The 20764-nt window shown below is 39.9% G+C and overlaps 1 protein-coding gene across 1 annotated transcript in view; it reads right to left on the bottom strand.

Moving 5' to 3' along the window:
* LRRIQ1 (leucine rich repeats and IQ motif containing 1) overlaps positions 1-20764 on the bottom strand; it is a 157206-nt gene that overhangs the window by 104940 nt on the left and 31502 nt on the right. The window contains exons 10-13 of the mRNA XM_044277251.1: positions 15862-16055; positions 4449-4576; positions 3177-3250; positions 2515-2608 (exon numbers count right to left, since the gene is read on the bottom strand). Of these exons, the coding sequence (XP_044133186.1) occupies positions 2515-2608; positions 3177-3250; positions 4449-4576; positions 15862-16055 (490 nt within the window). The remainder of the gene's footprint in view (positions 1-2514; positions 2609-3176; positions 3251-4448; positions 4577-15861; positions 16056-20764) is intronic.

The raw sequence follows: 20764 nt of genomic DNA on the forward strand, positions 1-20764 counted from the left end.
TAATGTATTGTGATTGTCCATATTGCCTCCTTTGCTGGCTGGACTTATTTTTCCATCACATTATACACTGCTACTTTCCAGGGGTTATGACCACCTTGCAATCCATCAGTGGTGGACCTGCTTGTACTATATAGGACAAAGTGCTGGTCTCTCTGGTGGCGAAGCTGGGCTTGTACGGTGGTCATAACCATGGAAACGAGCAGTGTATAATGTGATGGAAAAATGAATCCAGCCAGCAAAGGAGGTACTGTGGAGAATCCCAATACATTAGTAAGTGCCTTGTATTAACGTTATCTACATGATAAATACCATTCGCTGAAGTGAGACAGCGTCTTTAAGCCAGAATGCTAGTTCATTTTGCTTCGAAAGTCTCAAAAGGGGAGATGTATTAAGCTTCTCCGCCAGTTTTCTGGCATATAAAAGCCCCAATTTGCACCAAAATATGTGACTTTCCCCCCCTTTTCTGACACTCTTGCCACTTTAGTAAAAACTGGGCGAGGTGTGGACAGGAGGAGTGAGAATTCTGCAGCCCAACAAATATGACAATATGTGAACCAGAAAACTAGTGCACATTACGTTGGAAATTCTAGTTCATCTCCTGGGTGGAGTAAATTTCAGTTCTGGAGCACAGGCAGCCAAAATGCACAGCATTCTTTATCTTGGAAGACAGCTAATCTGCATATCCTTTATCCCAGGAAGCACTGAATGGGCTATTTAACACCGGTTAAAGAGTACTCTCCAGAACTTAGCGGCTTGCAAGGTGCAGTTGTTTCAGCAGTGGGTGCGAACCTATTGTACCAATCAACTAGTTTGAATGTGGTCTCACGCTAAGGGCATTATGCTGACAGTACCCCGGTATATGGATGTGGACTGCACTGCAGGGAAGCCACCAGGCTGCTACCCTCTGAGAAAGATTTAATGTGGTTGGCGGCTGACCCACAGGCACTGAAGGGTCAGGCAATAAGCATAGTCAGAATACGGGCTGAGATGAGGGCAGGACAAGTACTAATGTAACCATAAAGACAGATTCAAAGTCAGGGTGGCCTTGGAGCAATATGAGGAACAGGCAAAAATCAGGGCAGGTGGTGTGGAGTCAGAGTTGGTTGTCTGGCAGAAATTTTGTACACGGGTAGTCAGACAGGATATAACACCTTCGCAGGTATACTAGACACCAGAAACCTAAAGCTCAGGCACTCTCCCACTGTGGAAGGTGCCTTATATACACTGGGGTGGCTAGCCATAGGCTGGGGAAGGATTAAAAACGTGTGTGCACTGGCCCTTTAAGAGGATGGGATGCAAGCGTAGGAAATCAGGAGATCTCAGCAACAGGCAAGGCACATAGGCAGCAGCCTGCAGAAGGCATTATATGTGCCGAAGGCTGAGACTGCCGTCAGCTAAGAGAAGAGTGTGGGCTAGGATAGGGCCGCATGGGTTAGTGCAGCTCCCATGCCTGTAGGGAACGGCAAGGCAGCGGTGGACATGGGACACCAGGACAACAGCAGTTATGTTCTCAAGCAGTGGTCAACGTTCATACAGGAAGACTAAACTTTACACCAATTAAAAGTGTAAATTTCTACCATTTTGAAGACACGCTTTTCAATCAAATAAATGGTTCCAACTCCCTTACTTTGTCTTGTCAATTACATTGTACTACTTAGGTAATGGGGAACTATTTCTACCATTTGTGGCACTTCTAGGTGCCTCACATATTTGCTATCAATTTGTTCATCTATGCCTAGAGCACAATGTTTTTATTATAGTGCAAATTCGATCCCATCAAAATATAGGAAAAAGACCAAAAACTGCTATCTCCCTGCATCACTGCTACCTGAAAATGTCTACATGCAGGTCATAAAATAATATATGATATACCCTCAAATATTAAACAAAAACAAAACATTAATCAAAACCCACAATTCCCCAGGAATATCTCTTTAACCAATCGATTATATAAGTGAAATTTGTGGAACTCATAGCCCGATCATAATGGAAAACCATGAATTCAATGTATTTCATTTAAAATACATCATATCTTAAAATCAAATTTTACTTAATACAGTATATTTCTAAAAAAACATTATTTTACATTAATGAAATACTAAAATGGCTTTAGCCTTCACTGATCTCTGGGCCTTATCTGACTAAATGTCAAGTTAGTAGCATCAAGAAGTATGAAGTAATAAAAATAAAAACTGTCTAGATGAAGAAACTGGAAGATACACCATCTGGCACCATCTGCTGGTGACGAGGAGGATTACAAGCAAGTGAAATTCCTGCTTTTGCAGTCCAAGTGAAAAGAAGTGATTATGGGGACATCTGCTGGTCACGTTGTAAAACATAAAACATAAATATTCTATTTTTATGTCCGAATCACAATGAAATACAGTCACATAGTGTAATGCTAACGGCAAGACATTACAATGGGAAATACTGCCAAGATTTTCTCTTATGACAAAGAAAACACAGAAAACTGATAAATTATTTGCCTTTAGTATTTAGTGTTAATTAGCTCACCTCCAATTCTGTTCTTGGAGAAATGGGTTCCTACTAATAGAAAGTTTTCTTAAATGCATACATCCTTCCAGCCACTGGGATACAGTATGTAACACTAGAAAATAAAAAGCAATACATAAATACGGCCTGCACGGAGGATCGATAGTAGCTCTGCTGTCCTGCAGCCATGGAGTTCTCAGTGGGACCACAAACAGGAATAATCTGCATGAAGTTTGGCACGCCACTCCAGTTTTCTCCATACTAAAAACTGTGGTAGGTGAAGACTTTGGGGCAGATTTATTATCTCTCTGCACCACTTTTTGGCATAAAAAAGTTGCATACATCGTGTTTGCTTAATTTTACGCAACTTGCGAGTGGCATTTCTGCACTGCCCCGGTCGCTTTCTGAAAAAGGGGGAGTAACAAAGGTGGGGAGAGGGCGGGGCCAGGCGCATTTATCTATGTAGATTTCATTCTGGCGCATGTACTGCGGGAGGATGCGCCTAATAAATTAGTCACATTCTCAGGCAGCGAAGTTTCAAAGACCAGTGTAAAATGCCAGTCTTTGATAAATCTCCCGCTTTGATCCTAGTGTTAGTATATCAGAAAACAGGATTTGAAACTTGCACAAACACTATATTAATCCATGAAATAAAAATCACAACAAGTCCTTTCTGAACGTACCCGATAAGCAGTTGCTAGTTAGATTCAATTCTTCAAGTGAGATAAAAGTATTGAATGGTGCGAGGTGAGTTATGCTGCAATAAAGAGAACATAGATTGTAATATTTAAAAGCATGATAATGTAACCGCGTTCAAAGTAAAGGACATACATTTCAGTATGTAATAAAGTACAGCTCTATAACATCCAATTACTGACTGTGAGCAATGTCTTCATTGGCTGCTCTTACTTGGATTTCATTCATTTTTAAAGTTTAATTTTAACTTTTATTTCTTTCATTTTTAACTTTAGGTGAATTTAGAAAAACCCTTCCCTTCCCCGTACTGTGGCTAGCTGCATTGCCTCCTCTGTTTCGAACATCAGGCGGTGATGTGATGTCCATAGTGATATCACGACATAGAAGTCGTCAATGACAGCATTGGCCTGTGGCTGAGTTGTGCCAAGACTGCATGAATACTTGAAGTGGCGCTACTGAGGATATCACATGACTTCCCAGCAGTCTAAAGAAGGGGACCAGTGGTGCCCTGCTTTTTTCCTTTTTAATTGACAGATTTAATTTTCTGCTTGGGACATAGTTTTCGAAACTTCGCCTGAAAACACAGAAAAATGTAAGGCTACTTTCACACTCAAGTTTTGGGCGGATCCGTCATGGATCTGCAAAAACGAATCCGTTCAGATAATACAACAGAGAAAACAGAGCCGCCCCCATTGACTTACATTGTGTGCCAGGACGGATCCGTTTGGCTCAGTTTCGTCAAGAGGACAGCAAAACGCTGCAGGCAGCGTTTTGGTGTCCACCTCCAGAGCGGAATGGAGACTGATCGGAGGCAAACTGATGCATTCTGAGCGGATTGTTTTTACATTCAGAATGCATTAGGGCAAAACTGGTCCGTTTTAACCCATGACGGATCTCACAAACGGAAAGCCAAAACACAAGTGTGAAAGTAGCCTAAATCTAAATGATGATCAGTACAGCTAAAAAATATGAAAATCTAACCAAAAGTCAATATCCAGTGCTGACTAGTCCATTGCTCATGAAGTCTCAGTGCATTGTCAGGAGATCTTTTAACTTCTGTAGATTTTTTACAAAATTTTTATTCTTTTTTAACTTTATTGCAACAGCTCTATCCCTTGTTCCCACCGAAATGTTCAAGATTTCTTCTAAATAATGCTGTGACTACTTTTATATTACCAGTTCTATAAAACCCACATTACTACATGTCCAGAAAATAATTGCCTATCTCTGGCTAACATGAAATAAGAAGTGATTTTTACCTGTTGTGTGATGCTGAGAAAACTTGCAACAAAGGTAACCAATATGACGACAAGTCTGTCAGCGTTGTTAAGTTATTGTCATCCAGATATAACTCTCTCATGAGAACATGATTATCCAGCCGAGGAATCTGGAAACAAAGAAAAAGATATGTCTGTCTGCCAAGTGTCCACCTTCACAAGTACTTTTGTTTTATTGTGCCAACGCATCTAAAATGAAGCAACTTTGCAATAAGTCTTGATTCAAAATGTCCTTTCATTCTGTGTATGAAAATCTATGAGTCTCCACGGTAAAAGACAACAAACAAACCCTACTTAGTCTGCGCCTTTTATTCATGAATCCCCTAAATCTTTGTAATATATCGAATGTATGTTAACAGAAGACTGGGAGCAGATGGAAAAAAGTACGGTATATCTGCAAGATCAGATTATACAAGATTTGTCTGTTACTATGGAGATGCATAGGTTTGCATGGACCTGAAGACCCACATTGTTTAACTAAGACCAAAAAGAAAAAAAAATCCAAATGGGGTGGAATTATAAAAAACACACAATTCCGCCATAGTTCTATGGGTTTTGCTTTTAAAAAGTTTCCTATGCGGTAAAACTGATCTTTTACTTTCATTCTCCGCATGAGTACGATTACAACAATATCACATTGCCATATTCTGACCACCATAACTTATTTTTATGTTACGGAGCTGTGAGAGGGCTTAATTTTTGTAGGGTGATCTGTACTTTTCATTGATACCATTTTGGGGTGTGTATGACTTTTTGATCACTTTTTATTACACTTTTCGTGAAAGATGAAGCAACCAAAAAAATGGCGAGTTGGCCATTTTGACTGGTTTTCTGCTTTGCTATTTGCCATATGGAATAAATATTTTTATATTTTAATAGAATCAGTGTTTTCGCACATGGTGATGCCCATGATGTTAATTTTTTTTTAATTATGTATTTTTATTTTGACAGCTAGCTATGTATACACGCATACACAGAGAATTCCATCAATCACTGATAACACCTCCCCTGTGTACAACTATCAGTGACTGACAGCTATCTATGTATACACGCTTACACAGAGAATGCCATCAATCATTGATAACATCTCCCCCATGTACAACTATCAGTGACAGAGCTATCTATGTATACACACTTACACAAATAATACTATCAATCACTGATAACACCTTCCCTGTGTACAATTCTCAGTGACTGACATCTATCTCTATATATACACACTTACATACAGAATGATATCAATAACTGATAACACCTCCCCCATGTACAGCTATCAGTGACAGAAAGCTATCTCTCTATACATACTTACACAGAGAATGCTATCACTAATAACACCTCCCACATGTACAGCTATCAGTGACAGAAAGCTATCTCTCTATACACACTCACACAGAGAATGCTATTACTAATAACACCTCCCACATGTACAAATATCAGTAACTGACAGCTATCTATATATACACACTTACACAGAATGCTATCAATCACTGATAACGACTCTCCTGTTTATAACTATCAGTCACTGACAGCTACCTATGTATACACACTTACAGAGAGCATGCTACTAATCACTGATAACACCTTCCCTGTGTACAACTATCAGTGACTGACAGCTATCTATGTATACACACTTACACACAATGCTATCAATCACTGATAACACAATCCCGGTGTATAACTATAAGTGACTGACAGCTATCTATATATACACACTAAGGGTCCATTCACACATCCACAAAATGCGTCCGGATCCATTCCGCAATGTTGCGTAACGGATCCAGACCCATTTATTTTCAAAGGGGCTGCAAAAGACGTAAACAGCAAACAGTATGCTGTCCACATACGCACTTCCGTTCCGCAAAAAAATAGAACATGTCCTAATCTTGTTCACAGACGCGGACAAGAAAAGGCTTTTCTATTTAAAGTGCTGGCCATGTGCAGTCTGCAAAATGCGGAACGCATATGGCCGGTGTCCGTGTTTTGCGGATCCGCAATTGCTGACCGCAAAACACTTTCGGATGTGTGAATGGACCCTTACACAGAGAATGCTATCAATCACTGTTAACACCTCCCCCATGTACAACTATCAGTGACAGAAAGCTATATCTGTATACACACTTACACAGAGAATACTATCAATCACTGATAACACCTCCCCTGTGTACAGCTATCAGTAACTGACAGCTATCTATGTATACCCACTTACACAGAGAATGCTATCAATGATAACACCTCCCTTGTGTAAAACTATTAGTTACTCACAGCTATCTATATATACACACGTACACAGAAAATGCTAACAATCACTTATAAAACCTCCCCTGTGTAAAACTACCAGTGACTGACAGCTAAATATGTATACACACTTACACAGAGAATGCTATCAATAACTGATAACACCTCCCCTGTGTACAGCTATCAGTGACAGAAAGCTATCTCTGTATACACACTTACACAGAGAATGCTATCAATAACTGATACCACTTAACCTGTATACAACTATTAGTGACTGACAGATATCTATGTATACACAATTACACAGAAAATGCTATCAATCACTGATAACCTCCCACATGTACAAATATCAGTAACTAATGGCTATCTATATATACACACTTACACAGAATGCTATATATCAATCACTGATAACACCTCCACTGTGTACAACTATCAGTGACTGACAGCTATCTATGTATACACACTTACACAGAGAATGCTATCAATCACTGTTAACACCTCCCCCATGAACCACTCTAAGTGAATGACAGCTAAATATGTATACACAATTACACAAAGAATGCTATCACTGATAACAACTCCCCTGTGTACAGCTATCACTGACACAAAGCTATCTATGTATACCCACTTACACAGAGAATGCTATGCATTACTGATAACACCTCCCCTGTGTAAGACTATTAGTGACTGACAGCTATCCATATATACACATTTAGACAGAAAATGCTAATAATCACTTATACAATCTCCCCTGTGTACAACTATCAGTGACTGACAGCTATGAATACACACATACACAGTGAATGCTATCAATCACTGATAACACCTCCACTGGGTACAACTATCAGTAACTTACAGCTAAATATGTACACACACTTACACAGAGAATGCTATCAATCACTGTTAACACCTCCACCATGTACAACTATCAGTGAATGACAGCTCTCTATGTATACATACTTACACAGATAATGCTTTCAATCACTGATAACACCTTCTGTGTGTACAACTATCAGTGACTGACAGCTATCTATGTATACATACTTACACAGATAATGCTACCAATCACTGATAACACCTCCCCTGTGTACAGCTATCAGTGACAGAAAGCTACCTCTGTATACACAATTACACAGAGAATACTATCACTGATAACACCTCCGCTGTGTACAGCTATCAGTGACTGACAGCTATCTATGTATACACACTTACACAGAGAATGCTATCAATCACTGATAACATCTTCTGTGTGTACAACTATCAGTTACTGACAGCTATCCATATATACACACTTACATAGAGAATGATATAAATCTCTGATAACACCTCCCCTGGGTACAACTATCAGTGACTGACAGCTAAATATGTATACACACTTACACAGACAATGCTATCAATCATTGTTAACACCTCCCCTGTGTACAACTATCAGTGACTGACAGCTAAATATGTATACACACTTACACAGACAATGCTATCAATCATTGTTAACACCTCCCCTGTGTACAGATATCAGTGACTGACACCTTTCTATGTATACACACTTACAAAGAGAATGCAATAAATCACTGATAAGACATCCCAATATATAACTGAAATAACAAATAGCAGATATAAATGAATACATTACAATGTATACTGAATCTTTTCTTACAAAACTATATATCTACTCAGATCCTGCTGCTCTATAACATGTATTCTCCAGATTACACTGCAGAATTGAGTGTGTGGGGACATTCTATAATACACCCATTTTACGTATGATGATGTCTACTGTATTTGTGAATACAATATCTAATAACTATATGGTAAATTCTGTAACTGGGACATTATATGTAGAGGTTCCTTAAAGCGTACATGAGTTTTCAAAAAAGTTTGCATAATGACTGTGCTTCTTTGTAGAATCATAACTGTTAAGGACTAGACCTTTTTTGTGTTTCCTTAAAGGGGGTTATCTGAGTTATATATATTTCTTACAATGTGCCTTATAACATACCACATAATACTTTTGTAATGTATTGTTTTCAGCTATATCATCAGGTTTCTTAAGTGCTGCTGTGGGTCACTTGACCCCCGACGTCATCCAGCCAGCTCCCTGTGCTGACTTTCCTGTACAGATTTATCCCTGCCTTAGGGAGTGGCCTGGCTCTGTACACGAAACGTCAGAGCCTTGTGTGCCCGCCCACTCCCTCTGCTTCTGGCCGCTCGCCGGCTCCTGTGAGGGATCATGCATGCGCGATCCTTACCAGTGCCGGCAGCCTTGTGAAAAGAATTACTGGACTGGTGTGCCCGCTTCCTCCTTGTTATCCACCGGTGTGCCCGTTCCCCTGCCTCTACATCTGGCTGCTGGCCAACTCCTGCTCGATCCTTACCAGTGCCGGCAGCCTTATCAAATTAGCATTGCCCCATTCCACTGGCCATCAGAACCAAAAGCCACCCCCAGGAACAACACAAAGTATAGTTTAGATATACTTATATATTAGATAGAGCTATATCTAAGCTATATCTAAGCTATACCTAAGCTATAGCTTAGGTATAGCTTAGATTAGAGATATATAGATCTATATATATCATCTATATAAACAGTTGCAAGAAAAAGTATGTGAACGCTTTGGAACGATATGGATTTCTGCACAAATTGGTCATAAAATGTGATCTGATCTTCATCTAAGTCGCAACAATAGACAATCACAGTCTGCTTAAACTAATAACACACAAAGAATTAAATGTTACCATGTTTTTATTGAACACACCATGTAAACATTCACAGTCCAGGTGGAAAAAGTATGTGAACCAATGCAATAACTTCAACCAAACGTTTCCTGTAGTTGCAGATCAGACGTGCACAACGGTCAGGAGTAATTCTTCACCATTCCTCTTTACAGAACTGTTTCAGTTCAGCAATATTCTTGGGATGTCTGGTGTGAATCGCTTTCTTGAGGTCATGCCACAGCATCTCAAATGGGGTCGAGGTCAGGACTCTGACTGGGCCACTCCAGAAGGCGTATTTTCTTCTGTTTAAGCCATTCTGTTGTTGATTTACTTCTATGCTTTGGGTCGTTGTCTTGTTGCAACACCCATCTTCTGTTGAGCTTCAGCTGGTGGACAGATGGACTTAAGTTCTCCTGCAAAATGTATTGATAAACTTGGGAATTCATTTTTCCTTTGATGATAGCAATCCGTCCAGGCCCTGACACAGCAAAGCAGCCCTAAACCATGATACCCCCACCACCATACTTTACAGTTGGGATGAGGTTTTGAAGTTGGTGTGCTGTACCTCTTTTTCTCCACACATAGTGTTGTGTGTTTCTTCCAACTCAACTTTGGTTTCATCTGTCCACAGAATATTTTGCCAGTACTGCTGTGGAACATCCAGGTGCTCTTGTGCAAACTGTAAACGTGCAGCAATGTTTTTTTTTAGACAGCAGTGGCTTCCTCTGTGGTATCCTCCTATGAAATCCATTCTTGTTTAGTGTTTTACGTATCATAGATTCGCTAACAGGGATGTTAGCATATGCCAGATACTTTTGTAAGTCTTTAGCTGACACTCTATGATTCTTCTTCACCTCACTGAGCAGTCTGTGCTGTGCTCTTGCAGTCATCTTTACAGGACGGCCACTCCTAGGGAGAGTAGTAGCAGTGCATAACTTTCTCCATTTATAGACAATTTGTCTTACCGTGGACTGATGAACAGCAAGGCTTTTGGAGATACTTTTATAACCCATTCCAGCTTTATTCAAGTCAACAATTCTTAATCGTAGGTCTTCTGAGAGCTCTTTTATGCGAGGCATCGTTCACATCAGGCAATGCTTCTTGTGAAAACCAGAACTGGTGTGTGTTTTTTATAGGACAGGGCAGCTGTAACCAACGCCTCCAGTCTCATCTCATTGATTGGACTCCAGTTGGCTGACACCTCACTCCAATTAGCTCTTGGAGATGTCATTAGTCTAGGGGTTCACATACTTTTTCCACCTGCACTGTGAATGTTTACATGGTGTGTTCAATAAAAACATGGTAACATTTAATTCTTTGTGTGTTATTAGTTTAAGCAGACTGTGATTGTCTATTGTTGTGACTTAGATGAAGATCAGATCACATTTTATGACTAATTTGTGCAGAAATCCATATCATTCCAAAGGGTTTTTTCCTGCAACTGTATGTATGTGGGAATATATACAGTGGATATAAAAAGTCTTCACACCCCTGTTAAAATGTCTGATTTCTGTGATGTAAAAAAATACAAAGATAAATCATTTCAGAACTTTTTCCATCTTTAATGTGAGCTATAAACTGTAAAACTCAATTAAAAAACAAACTGAAATCTTTTAGGTAGAGGGAAAAAAATATATAAAAAGAAAATAATATGGTTGCATAAGTGTGCACACCCTTAAACTAATACTTTGTTGAAGCACCTTTAGATTTTATTACAGCACTCAGTCTTTTTGGGTATGAGTCTATCAGCATGGCACATTTTGACTTGGCAAGATTTGCCCACTCTTCTTTGCAAAAACACTCCAAATCTGTGTGTGCACAGCCCTCTTCAGATCACCCCCAATCGGATTCAGGTCTGGGCTCTGGCTGGGCCATTCCAAAACTTTAATCTTCTTCTGGTGAAGCCATTCCTTTGTTGATTTGGATGTATGCTTTGGGTCGTTGTCATACTGAAAGATGAAGTTCCTCTTCATGTTCAGCTTTCTAACAGAAGCCTGAAGGTTTTATGCTAATATTGACTGGTATTTGGAACTGTTCATATTTCTCTCTAGCTTAACTAAGGCCCCAGTTCCAGCTGAAGAAAAACAGCCGCAAAGCATGATGCTGCCACCACCATGCTTCACTGTGGGTATGGAGTTCTTTTGGTGATGTGCAGTGTTGTTTTTGCGCCAAACATATCTTTTGGAATAATGGCCAAAAAGTTCAACCTTGGCTTCATCAGATCATAACACCTTTTCCCACATGCTTTTGGGAGACTTCAGATGTGTTTTTGCAAAATGTAGCCTGGCTTGGATGTTTTTCTTCGTAAGAAAAGGCTTTCGTCTTGCCACTCTACCCCATAGCCCAGACCTATGAAGAATATGGGAGATTGTTGCCACAATGATCACACAGCCAGTACTTGCCAGATATTCCTGCAGCTCCTTTAATGTTGCTGTAGGCCTCCTGGTAGCCTCCCAGACCAGTTTTCTTCTCGTCTTTTCATCAATTTTGGAGGGACGTCCAGTTTATGGTAATGTCACTGTTGTGCCATGTTTTCTCCACTTGATGATGACTGTCTTTACTGTGTTCCATGGTATATCTAATGCCTTGTAAATTCTTTTGTGCCCTTCTCCTGACTGATACCTTTTAACAATGAGATCCCTCTGATGCTTTGGAAGCACTCTGTGGACCATGTTTTTTGCTGTGGGATGTGACTAAGAAAATTTCAGGAAAGACCAACTAGAGCAGCTGAACTTTATTTCGGGTTATTCAGAGGCACTTTGAATGATGGCAGGTGTATGCTGACTCCTATTTAACATGATTTTGAATGTGATTGTTTAATTCTGAACACAGCTACATCCCTAGTTATAAGTGCACACTTATGCAACCACATTATTTTAGTTTTGTTTTCTTCTCTCCACCTAAAAGATTTCAGTTTGTTTTTCATCTGAGTGGTACAGTTTATAGGTCAAATTAAAGGTGGAAAATGTTCTGAAATGATTTATCTTTGTCTCATTTTTTTACAGCACAGAAACCTGACATTTTAACAGGGGTGTGTAGACTTTTTATATCCACTGTATATATTGATCTATATCTCTCTATATATATATATATATATATATACACTTTATATATATATATATATATATATATATATAACTGTAAAGCAGAGCAGCACTAAAAAATTTAGATAAAAAAGGATGTGTTTTATTCACCCATAGGTGATGCAACGTTTCGGCTCCAACATGAAGCCTTTCTCAAACTAGAAAGGCTTGAGAAAGGCTTCATGTTGGAGCCGAAACGTTGCGTCACCTATGGGTGAATAAAACACATCCTTTTTTATTACAATTTTGGAGTGCTGCTCTGCTTTACAGTTTTGTATTTTGGGTAAGCCTTCCCTTTGGAGTCAGCACCCATTTCCGATACTGGTTGGTGCTGCCATATTTTCAATTTATATATACAGTACAGACCAAAAGTTTGGACACACCTTCTCATTCAAAGAGTTTTCTTTATTTTCAGGACTATGAAAATTGTAGATTCACACTGAAGGCATCAAAACTATGAATTAACACATGTGGAATTATATACATAACAAAAAAGTGTGAAACAAATGAAAATATGTCATATTCTAGGTTCTTCAAAGTAGCCACCTTTTGCTTTGATTACTGTATTGCACACTCTTGGCATTCTCTTGATGAGCTTCAAGAGGTAGTCACCTGAAATGGTCTTCCAACAGTCTTGAAGGAGTTCCCAGAGATGCTTAGCACTTTTGCCTTCACTCTGCGGTCCAGCTCACCCCAAACAATCTCGATTGGGTTCAGGTCCGGTGACTATGGAGGCCAAGTCATCTCGCGCAGCACCCCATCACTCTCCTTCATTCTCAAATAGCCCTTACATGTGTGTTGGGGGTCATTGTCCTGTTGAAAAATTAATGATGGTCTAACTAAACGCAAACCGGATGGAATAGCATGCCGCTGCAAGATGCTGTGGTAGCCATGCTGGTTCAGTATGCCTTCAATATTGAATAAATCCCCAACAGTGTCACCAGCAAAGCACCCCCACACCATCACACCTCCTCCTCCATGCTTCACGGTGGGAACCAGGCATGTAGAGTCCATCTGTTAACCTTTTCTGCGTCGCACAAAGACACGGTGGTTGGAACCAAAGATCTCAAATTTGGACTTATCAGACCAAAGCACAGATTTCCACTGGTCTAATGTCCATTCCTTGTGTTCATTAGCCCAAACAAGTCTCTTCTGCTTGTTGCCTGTCCTTAGCAGTGGTTTCCTAGCAGATATTCTACCATGAAGGCCTGATTCACACAGTCTCCTCTTAACAGTTGTTCTAGAGATGTGTCTGCTGCTAGAACTCTGTGTGGCATTGACCTGGTCTCTAATCTGAGCTGCTGTTAACCTGCGATTTCTGAGGCTGGTGACTCGGATGAACTTATCCTCCGCAGCAGAGGTGACTCTTGGTCTTCCTTTCCTGGGGCGGTCCGCATGTGAGCCAGTTTCTTTGTAGCGCTTAATGGTTTTTGTGACTGCAGTTGGGGACACTTTCAAAGTTTTCCCAGTTTTTCGGACTGACTGACCTTCATTTCTTAAAGTAATGATGGCCACTAGTTTTTCTTTACTTAGCTGCTTTTTTCTTGCCATAATACAAATTCTAACAGTCTATTCAGTAGGACTATCAGCTGTGTATCCACCCGACTTCTCCACAACGCAACTGATGGTCCCAACCCCAATTCTAAGGCAAGAAATCCCACTTATTAAACCTGACAGGGCACACCTGTGAAGTGAAAACCATTTCAGGTGACTACCTCTTGAAGCTCATCAAGAGAATGCCAAGAGTGTGCAAAGCAGTAATCAAAGCAAAAGGTGGCTACTTTGAAGAACCTAGAATATGACATATTTTCAGTTGTTTCACACTTTTTTGTTATGTATATAATTCCACATGTGTTAATTCATAGTTTTGATGTCTTCAGTGTGAATCTACAATTTTCATAGTCATGAAAATAAAGAAAACTCTTTGAATGAGAAGGTGTGTTCAAACTTTTGGTCTGTACTGTATATATGTATATATATATATATATATATATATATATAGAGAGAGAGAGAGAGAGAGAAAGATGTAGATATATCATATATGTACATAGGTCACTAACTATATACATATATATATATATATATATATATATATATATATAGAGAGAGAGAGAGAGAGAGAGATTTACTGATCTATATCTCTTTATAACTATATGATATATCTACATTTCTCTTCTCTCTCTCTCTCTCTACATATATATATATATATATATATATATATATATATACATATATATATGTATATATATATATATAGAGAGAGAGATATTTATGGGTGAATAAAAACACATTGTCTCATTGAAGATCTCTCTGGAGTGCAGTCCGATTTTTATTCTATACAAGAGGGTAAGCACCTGTTGCCATACTTGGACATTGCACCCGCCTTTTTTCCTTATTTTTTTTGGATGGTGCTGCCGGTGTTTTTTTCCATTATATATATAGATATATATAAATATATATGTATATAAAGATATATCGATCTGCAATGTGACAGGAAGATCTTTTGCCTGTGTGAGCTAGGAGATGATCATGTGACTGTGTTTGTATGCAAGGTTAGGTTGTGCAGTGCAGGGGGCTGGGAAGGGCAGATTATTCACACCCACAAATATTCATGAGGGAGAGCTCAGTCATTGTTGTTACACGCCCCCTGCTGCAGCATGTAAACAAAGCATGGATAACAGAACTATGCAAAGGTGTAAGTATGTTTTTTCTCTTAAGAAATCAAGTTTAACTAATGTATATGTATGTCCTGATGAGTTTTATAAGATTTTATTTTTTTCCATAACTCGGATAACCCCTTTAATGTCTTTTTCAGCCTAATTATTCCCCTCTTCAGCTGCACAGCTAGATGCAGTTCTCTCAGAAGTAGGGGGTCTACCTTCTGTGGAATCTGCCAGCACTGAACTGTGACGTCCTTTTCCTTAGTTCCCACTATCTTTGTTTTCAGAGCTGGAGATCACAGAACAGAAAAGAAGTAGCTTACAGAAAGTCAGGTATGATCTGTGATTTTGAGAAGCAGTTCATTTATCCGGCTTAGGTTCTTAGCCAGTTCTGACACACCCACACTTCTCTGCCGTTCCTGTTACTAGGGACAGATCTTAGCTGACAACAGGCAGAGGACTGCAAATTAGGTGGAAGTTAGACCCGTACTGGCCATGACTTTACAGCTTTGCTAGTTACACCATTCTCTATTAAATGAAATGTGTGAAAGGAAAGTGACTCTTTCAAAGTTATCTTATTTCCAGTTGCAATGTTATAACTGGCTGCACATTCACCAGAATTAACAAGAATTACTGGAACAACCATGCAAATTAGAATTATACTAAGGACACATCATTTAGAAGATATGACAAACATTTTACCTCTGACAAATTATTCCCTTGTAACTTTAGAACCTGCATGAGGCCACAGTTCTGAATTCCTTCAAGTTCAGTAAGATAATTGTACGAACAGTCCAAATATGTTAGCAGAGGTGTTGTCTCAAGGGCCTTAGTGGATATCAGCTGATTATGATCCAAGACTAGCCTCTGAAGATTCCTCAGAGATTCCAGTCCAGCTAAAAAAAAGTTATACAAGGTGATTGTAAGTATTAAGCTAAATGGTAAACAATATAAATGTATGTTGTATAGCTATAATACACAACTATGGGAAATTTTCATTAACACATCTGTAAATACAATTTAATTCTATTACAGAACCCAACATTTATGAGATTTTCTACATTGCAATGATCATCCCTATATAAAGTAATGGGGTCTTTTATCAAACTGGTTTAAAGTAGAACTGGCTTAATTGCCTATAGCAACCAATCAGATTCCACCTTTCATTTTCCAGAGGAGCTATCAAAAATGTTAGATGGAAACTGATTGGTTGCTATGGGCAACTAAGCCAGTTGTGCTTTACACCAGTTTGATAAATGACCCCATAAATATTTATGGCAGATTACTTTTGCAGAAAGCAGGAAATTCCTTTTCCTGGTCCAAGTTGCCAACCAATGATTGACAGACGTCTCCCCAATCTCATTGCATTATCATACAGTTCTGCCTCCTTGCTGCTGCAGAACATCATAACACACATCTGAGATGCAATAGACCTTTTTTATTTTTTAAAAAGCATGAGGTTGTTTCAAATCCATAGCTTTTAGATATATTCACAGCAAATTATAAAAGTTATAAGAAGTCACCAAAAAGGCGTGCAGAATAAATAAATGCACTTGGTCTGCTGTTTTAAGCTTGGTGACTTCAAAAAATCTTATAACTTACAGTAGTAGGTGCATTATTCAATAGAAACCATCATCAACAAAATCATCTGAGACAAGTGGCAGATTGCCTACTGATCCACCTATTTATAACTAAGACCTTAAAGGGCATCTGTCAGTAGATTTTTACCTATGAAACTGGCATGTGCGCTTAACAACTGAAAGCATCTGTGTTGGTCCGATGTTCATCTATGCCTGCATTGCTGAGAAAAATTATGTTTTAATATATGCAAATGAGCCTCTAGGAGAAATAAGGGTGTTGTCACTACTCTTAGAGGCTCTGCTCTCTCTGTAACTGCTGTGCCCTCTTCACTTTGATTGACAGGGCCAGGCGTAATGATAATTTAACTGCCTGGTCTTGTCAAAGTGGAGAGAGCTCGGCAGTTGCAGAGGAAGCAGAGCCTCTAGGTGTAAGGGCAACACCCCTGTTGCTCCTAGAGGCTCATTTGCATATATTAAAACATCATTTTTCTCAGCAGTGCAGGCACATATGAACATGGGACCAACACAGATGTCTTTAGCTGCCAAACTCACATGCAACAGGTCAGCCAGTTTTATAGGTACAAATCTGCTGACAGATGCCCTTTAAAGTGACTGTCATCTGGATGAACGCTATTAAACCAGAAATACTCCCTGGTGGGGCTTATCATACTGATTAAAACAATACCTTTCTTTTGTCTGTATGCTAAACAGCTACAGAGAAATCTGTGTTTTATTAATATGCAAATTAGAAGTTTGAGCACCAAGAGGCGGGGCTGAATCCTTTGAGCATGGTGACAGATCATTGATCCTAGTGACAGAGCTGCTTTAAAGTGGTCTTCAGGGATTACTATGGTTTTTAACAGATAAGCTCATGTAGCTGCTTACTTCATGTACATTTCCCCCATGCTTTTTTTTTCAATTGTGACTCCTGACCCGTTTCACCATGTTAACAAATCACTCTTGTTTCTTTACATCATGTATGAAGCACTTATTCTTGCTGTATCCAACCAAACTTCTGGTTCCAGTGCATGCATGTAAGGCAGCGTGAAAAGTGGGCTCTGCAGCTTTGGGCTCTAAAACCTGGAGAATAGAATGAAAAATCGTAGAACATCCCCACCCATACTTGTGCTAATCTCCAGTGCCGCATGTAGAACATAAATCTCAGACACCAGATTTCCCACTGCCTCAGAGAGAGAGGGACTACAGACGCAAGGCAAGATAGCGATAGGCGCGGAACACATCATGCGAGTGACACAATCGTTCTCTCAACCACCTCAAAGACAAGCCGAACATGACCCAGAGAGAGATGATAAGTCAGCGATCCCGATACCTTGGCTAGTCACCAAACTACTGACATCAGATATCAAAGCCATATTAGAGGTCATGGTCTCATCTACCCTGATGCAGCTACATGCCAAAGTGGCTATGCAATTCTCCTAGATTACGGGGTTGGAGCAGAGACTTAGCTCAATTGAAGACTAACTGGATAGATCATAAACCCAGAGTCGTTTAAGGGAACTTGTCACCTCTACTATGCTACCCCCACTGAATGTTCATTGTGTTTCCCTAAACATATAAATGGCACTTTTAATTTCATTTGCAGACGGGTTCAATAAGTATTATGCATTTTCGTACTTTACACCTTTTATGCAAATTAGCATAAAAGAGTCATATCTTACTTGTGTGACCAGGGAAGAGTCATATTTTCAAGCTCTGACTCATCTCAGGGTTATTTGCATATGGATCAAATCGTTTTTTTTTTACACAATAAAAGCACACAGAGCTATGGGGACTGGGTATTGCGGATGTGCTAGCGACCATCTAGCAACCCATGTCCTCAGCTCTATACCCAAAATCCAGGTGACAGGTTCCCTTTAAGTCCTCAAAGCAAGCCAAGCCCTCCAAGATATGTTGGAGGACTTCGAAAATACAGGTGAAACTCGAAAAATTAGAATACCGTGGAAAAGTTCATTTATTTCAGTAATGCAACTTAAAATTAGAATATTGTGAAAAGGTTCAATATTCTAGGCTCAAAGTGTCACACTCTAGTCAGCTAATTAATCCATACCCCCTGAGCAAAGGGGACCTCAAAATTGTGACTTTGGGGTTTCATAAGCTGTAAGCCATAATCATCCAGATTATAACAAATAAAGGCTCGAAATATCTCGCTTTGCATGTAATGACTATCTCATATGTTAGTTTCACCTTTTAAGTTGCATTACTGAAATAAATGAACTTTGCACGATATTCAAATTTTTCAAATTTCACCTGTAGATCTAGGTGGAGCAACCTGAGGATCATCACACTGCCTCAGTCTATCTCGCTTGGTCAATTGCTACAGATATGCTCCACTAGGTCTCCAGGGAATGTTCACGGAGGAAAAAAGCACACGTAGTAGGCCCCCTTCGGGACACCAATCAGGGACAAAGGTCAGCTCCCCCATACCGAACTACTGTCAAGTATTTAAACTCTACTGAGAAGGCATCTATCACAGGTCATAAGCTATTAATCTATGGGGACTACTCCGCAAAAGTGGCTAACAAAAAAGGGACCACTTTAGGCTGGGCCTTGATAAAGAGGAATCACCACACTGATGATCTTGAAGGGGATGCAACTGTGAATATCTTCACCACACCAGAAAAAGAGGCCGCTTCTCTGGACACGACGACACCTCCATCGGACTCCTCACTGAGATCTCCATCATACCCTCGAACCTCTCTATTGGGAGCTGGTATGACCAGGATGATCCGGATGCAGTCTCAGAGTTTTCCTGTTTGTTGGGGAACCCTTGGGGTCACAAGACTCTAAAGTAACTCTCATTCACGTTATGACAGTGAATTTTTGTCAGTGATTTCTTCCACATGGTGGTCCCAGGATTTGGTGAGCCCTAGGTGAATATTATACTACTGAGTAGCATTATGTTATCTGTTATGTGTTATGATATGACCCTCATTGTATTAGATAGGGGGAAGGGGGCCACTAGTATCTGGAGCACTCTACTGATCAATCAGTGGAGCCCGGGCATGTGTCAGGCTGGCAAATCAAGAGATGGATCTATATATCGGTGGAGATGATGAAGGCTCGATAGGAAGATGCGTGAAAAAAGGAAAGTAAATAAATATGATACTTTAGTTGCTAGCGTTGATTTTCTGTTGGGGATGATTGGTTTTCTTTTTGTTGGAGGGGTGGGGATTTTAAATAGTGCTTAAAGAGGACCTTTAACCTGGAAAAAAATTGTGAACTAAGTATCCTGACATATACAGCGGCGCCCAGAGATCTCACTGCACTTACTATTATCCCTGGGCGCTGCTCCGTTCTCCTGTTATGTCCTCCGGTATCTTCGCTCAGTAGGTTATAGTAGGAGGAGACTTAGGACTCTTGGTTATAGTAGGCGGAATCTGCCATTGTTCTGTTGGGCGTCTCCTCCTACTATAACCAAGTCCCCGAACATATCGGAGGGCATAACGGGAGAGCGGAGAGGTGCCCAGGGATAATAGTAATTGCAGTAATATCCCTGGGCGCCGCTGTAGATGTCAGGATACTTAGTTCACAATGTTTTTCCAGGTGAAAGGTCCTCTTTAAGAGTGACTGCTCAATCTGTGGGACACGTATTGGTGGGAAGTACTTTCATAGAAATGCCTTGGGGAAGTAGTGTAACATGAAAGTGATCACATGGAATGTTAAAGGGAGTCTGCCACCAACTTTTCATGTTCTACACTGCTTATATTGTGTTCTTGCACACACACACATACGCATGATAATAACGGTACCTTTCTTGTTGTAGTCAAATTCTGTAAAGCTGCAAAAATGAGCTAATAATGGTACATAAATGAGGGCTCGCAAGTCCCAGGGGCGGTGTTCTTGCTGGACCCAGACCCCTAGGCGTTTTGCGTGCCTAACTCCTCCCCAGTGTATCATCTGGCCAGCCCTTTCATGATGTATGCGCAGTTCACCACCGGGCCCGGGCATGCACACATAATGTGTTAGAAGAAAGGAAGAGACTTTGAGTTGAGATTGGGACTGAA

Source organism: Bufo gargarizans, chromosome 2, assembly GCF_014858855.1.
Source record: "Bufo gargarizans isolate SCDJY-AF-19 chromosome 2, ASM1485885v1, whole genome shotgun sequence".
NCBI lineage: Eukaryota > Metazoa > Chordata > Amphibia > Anura > Bufonidae > Bufo > Bufo gargarizans.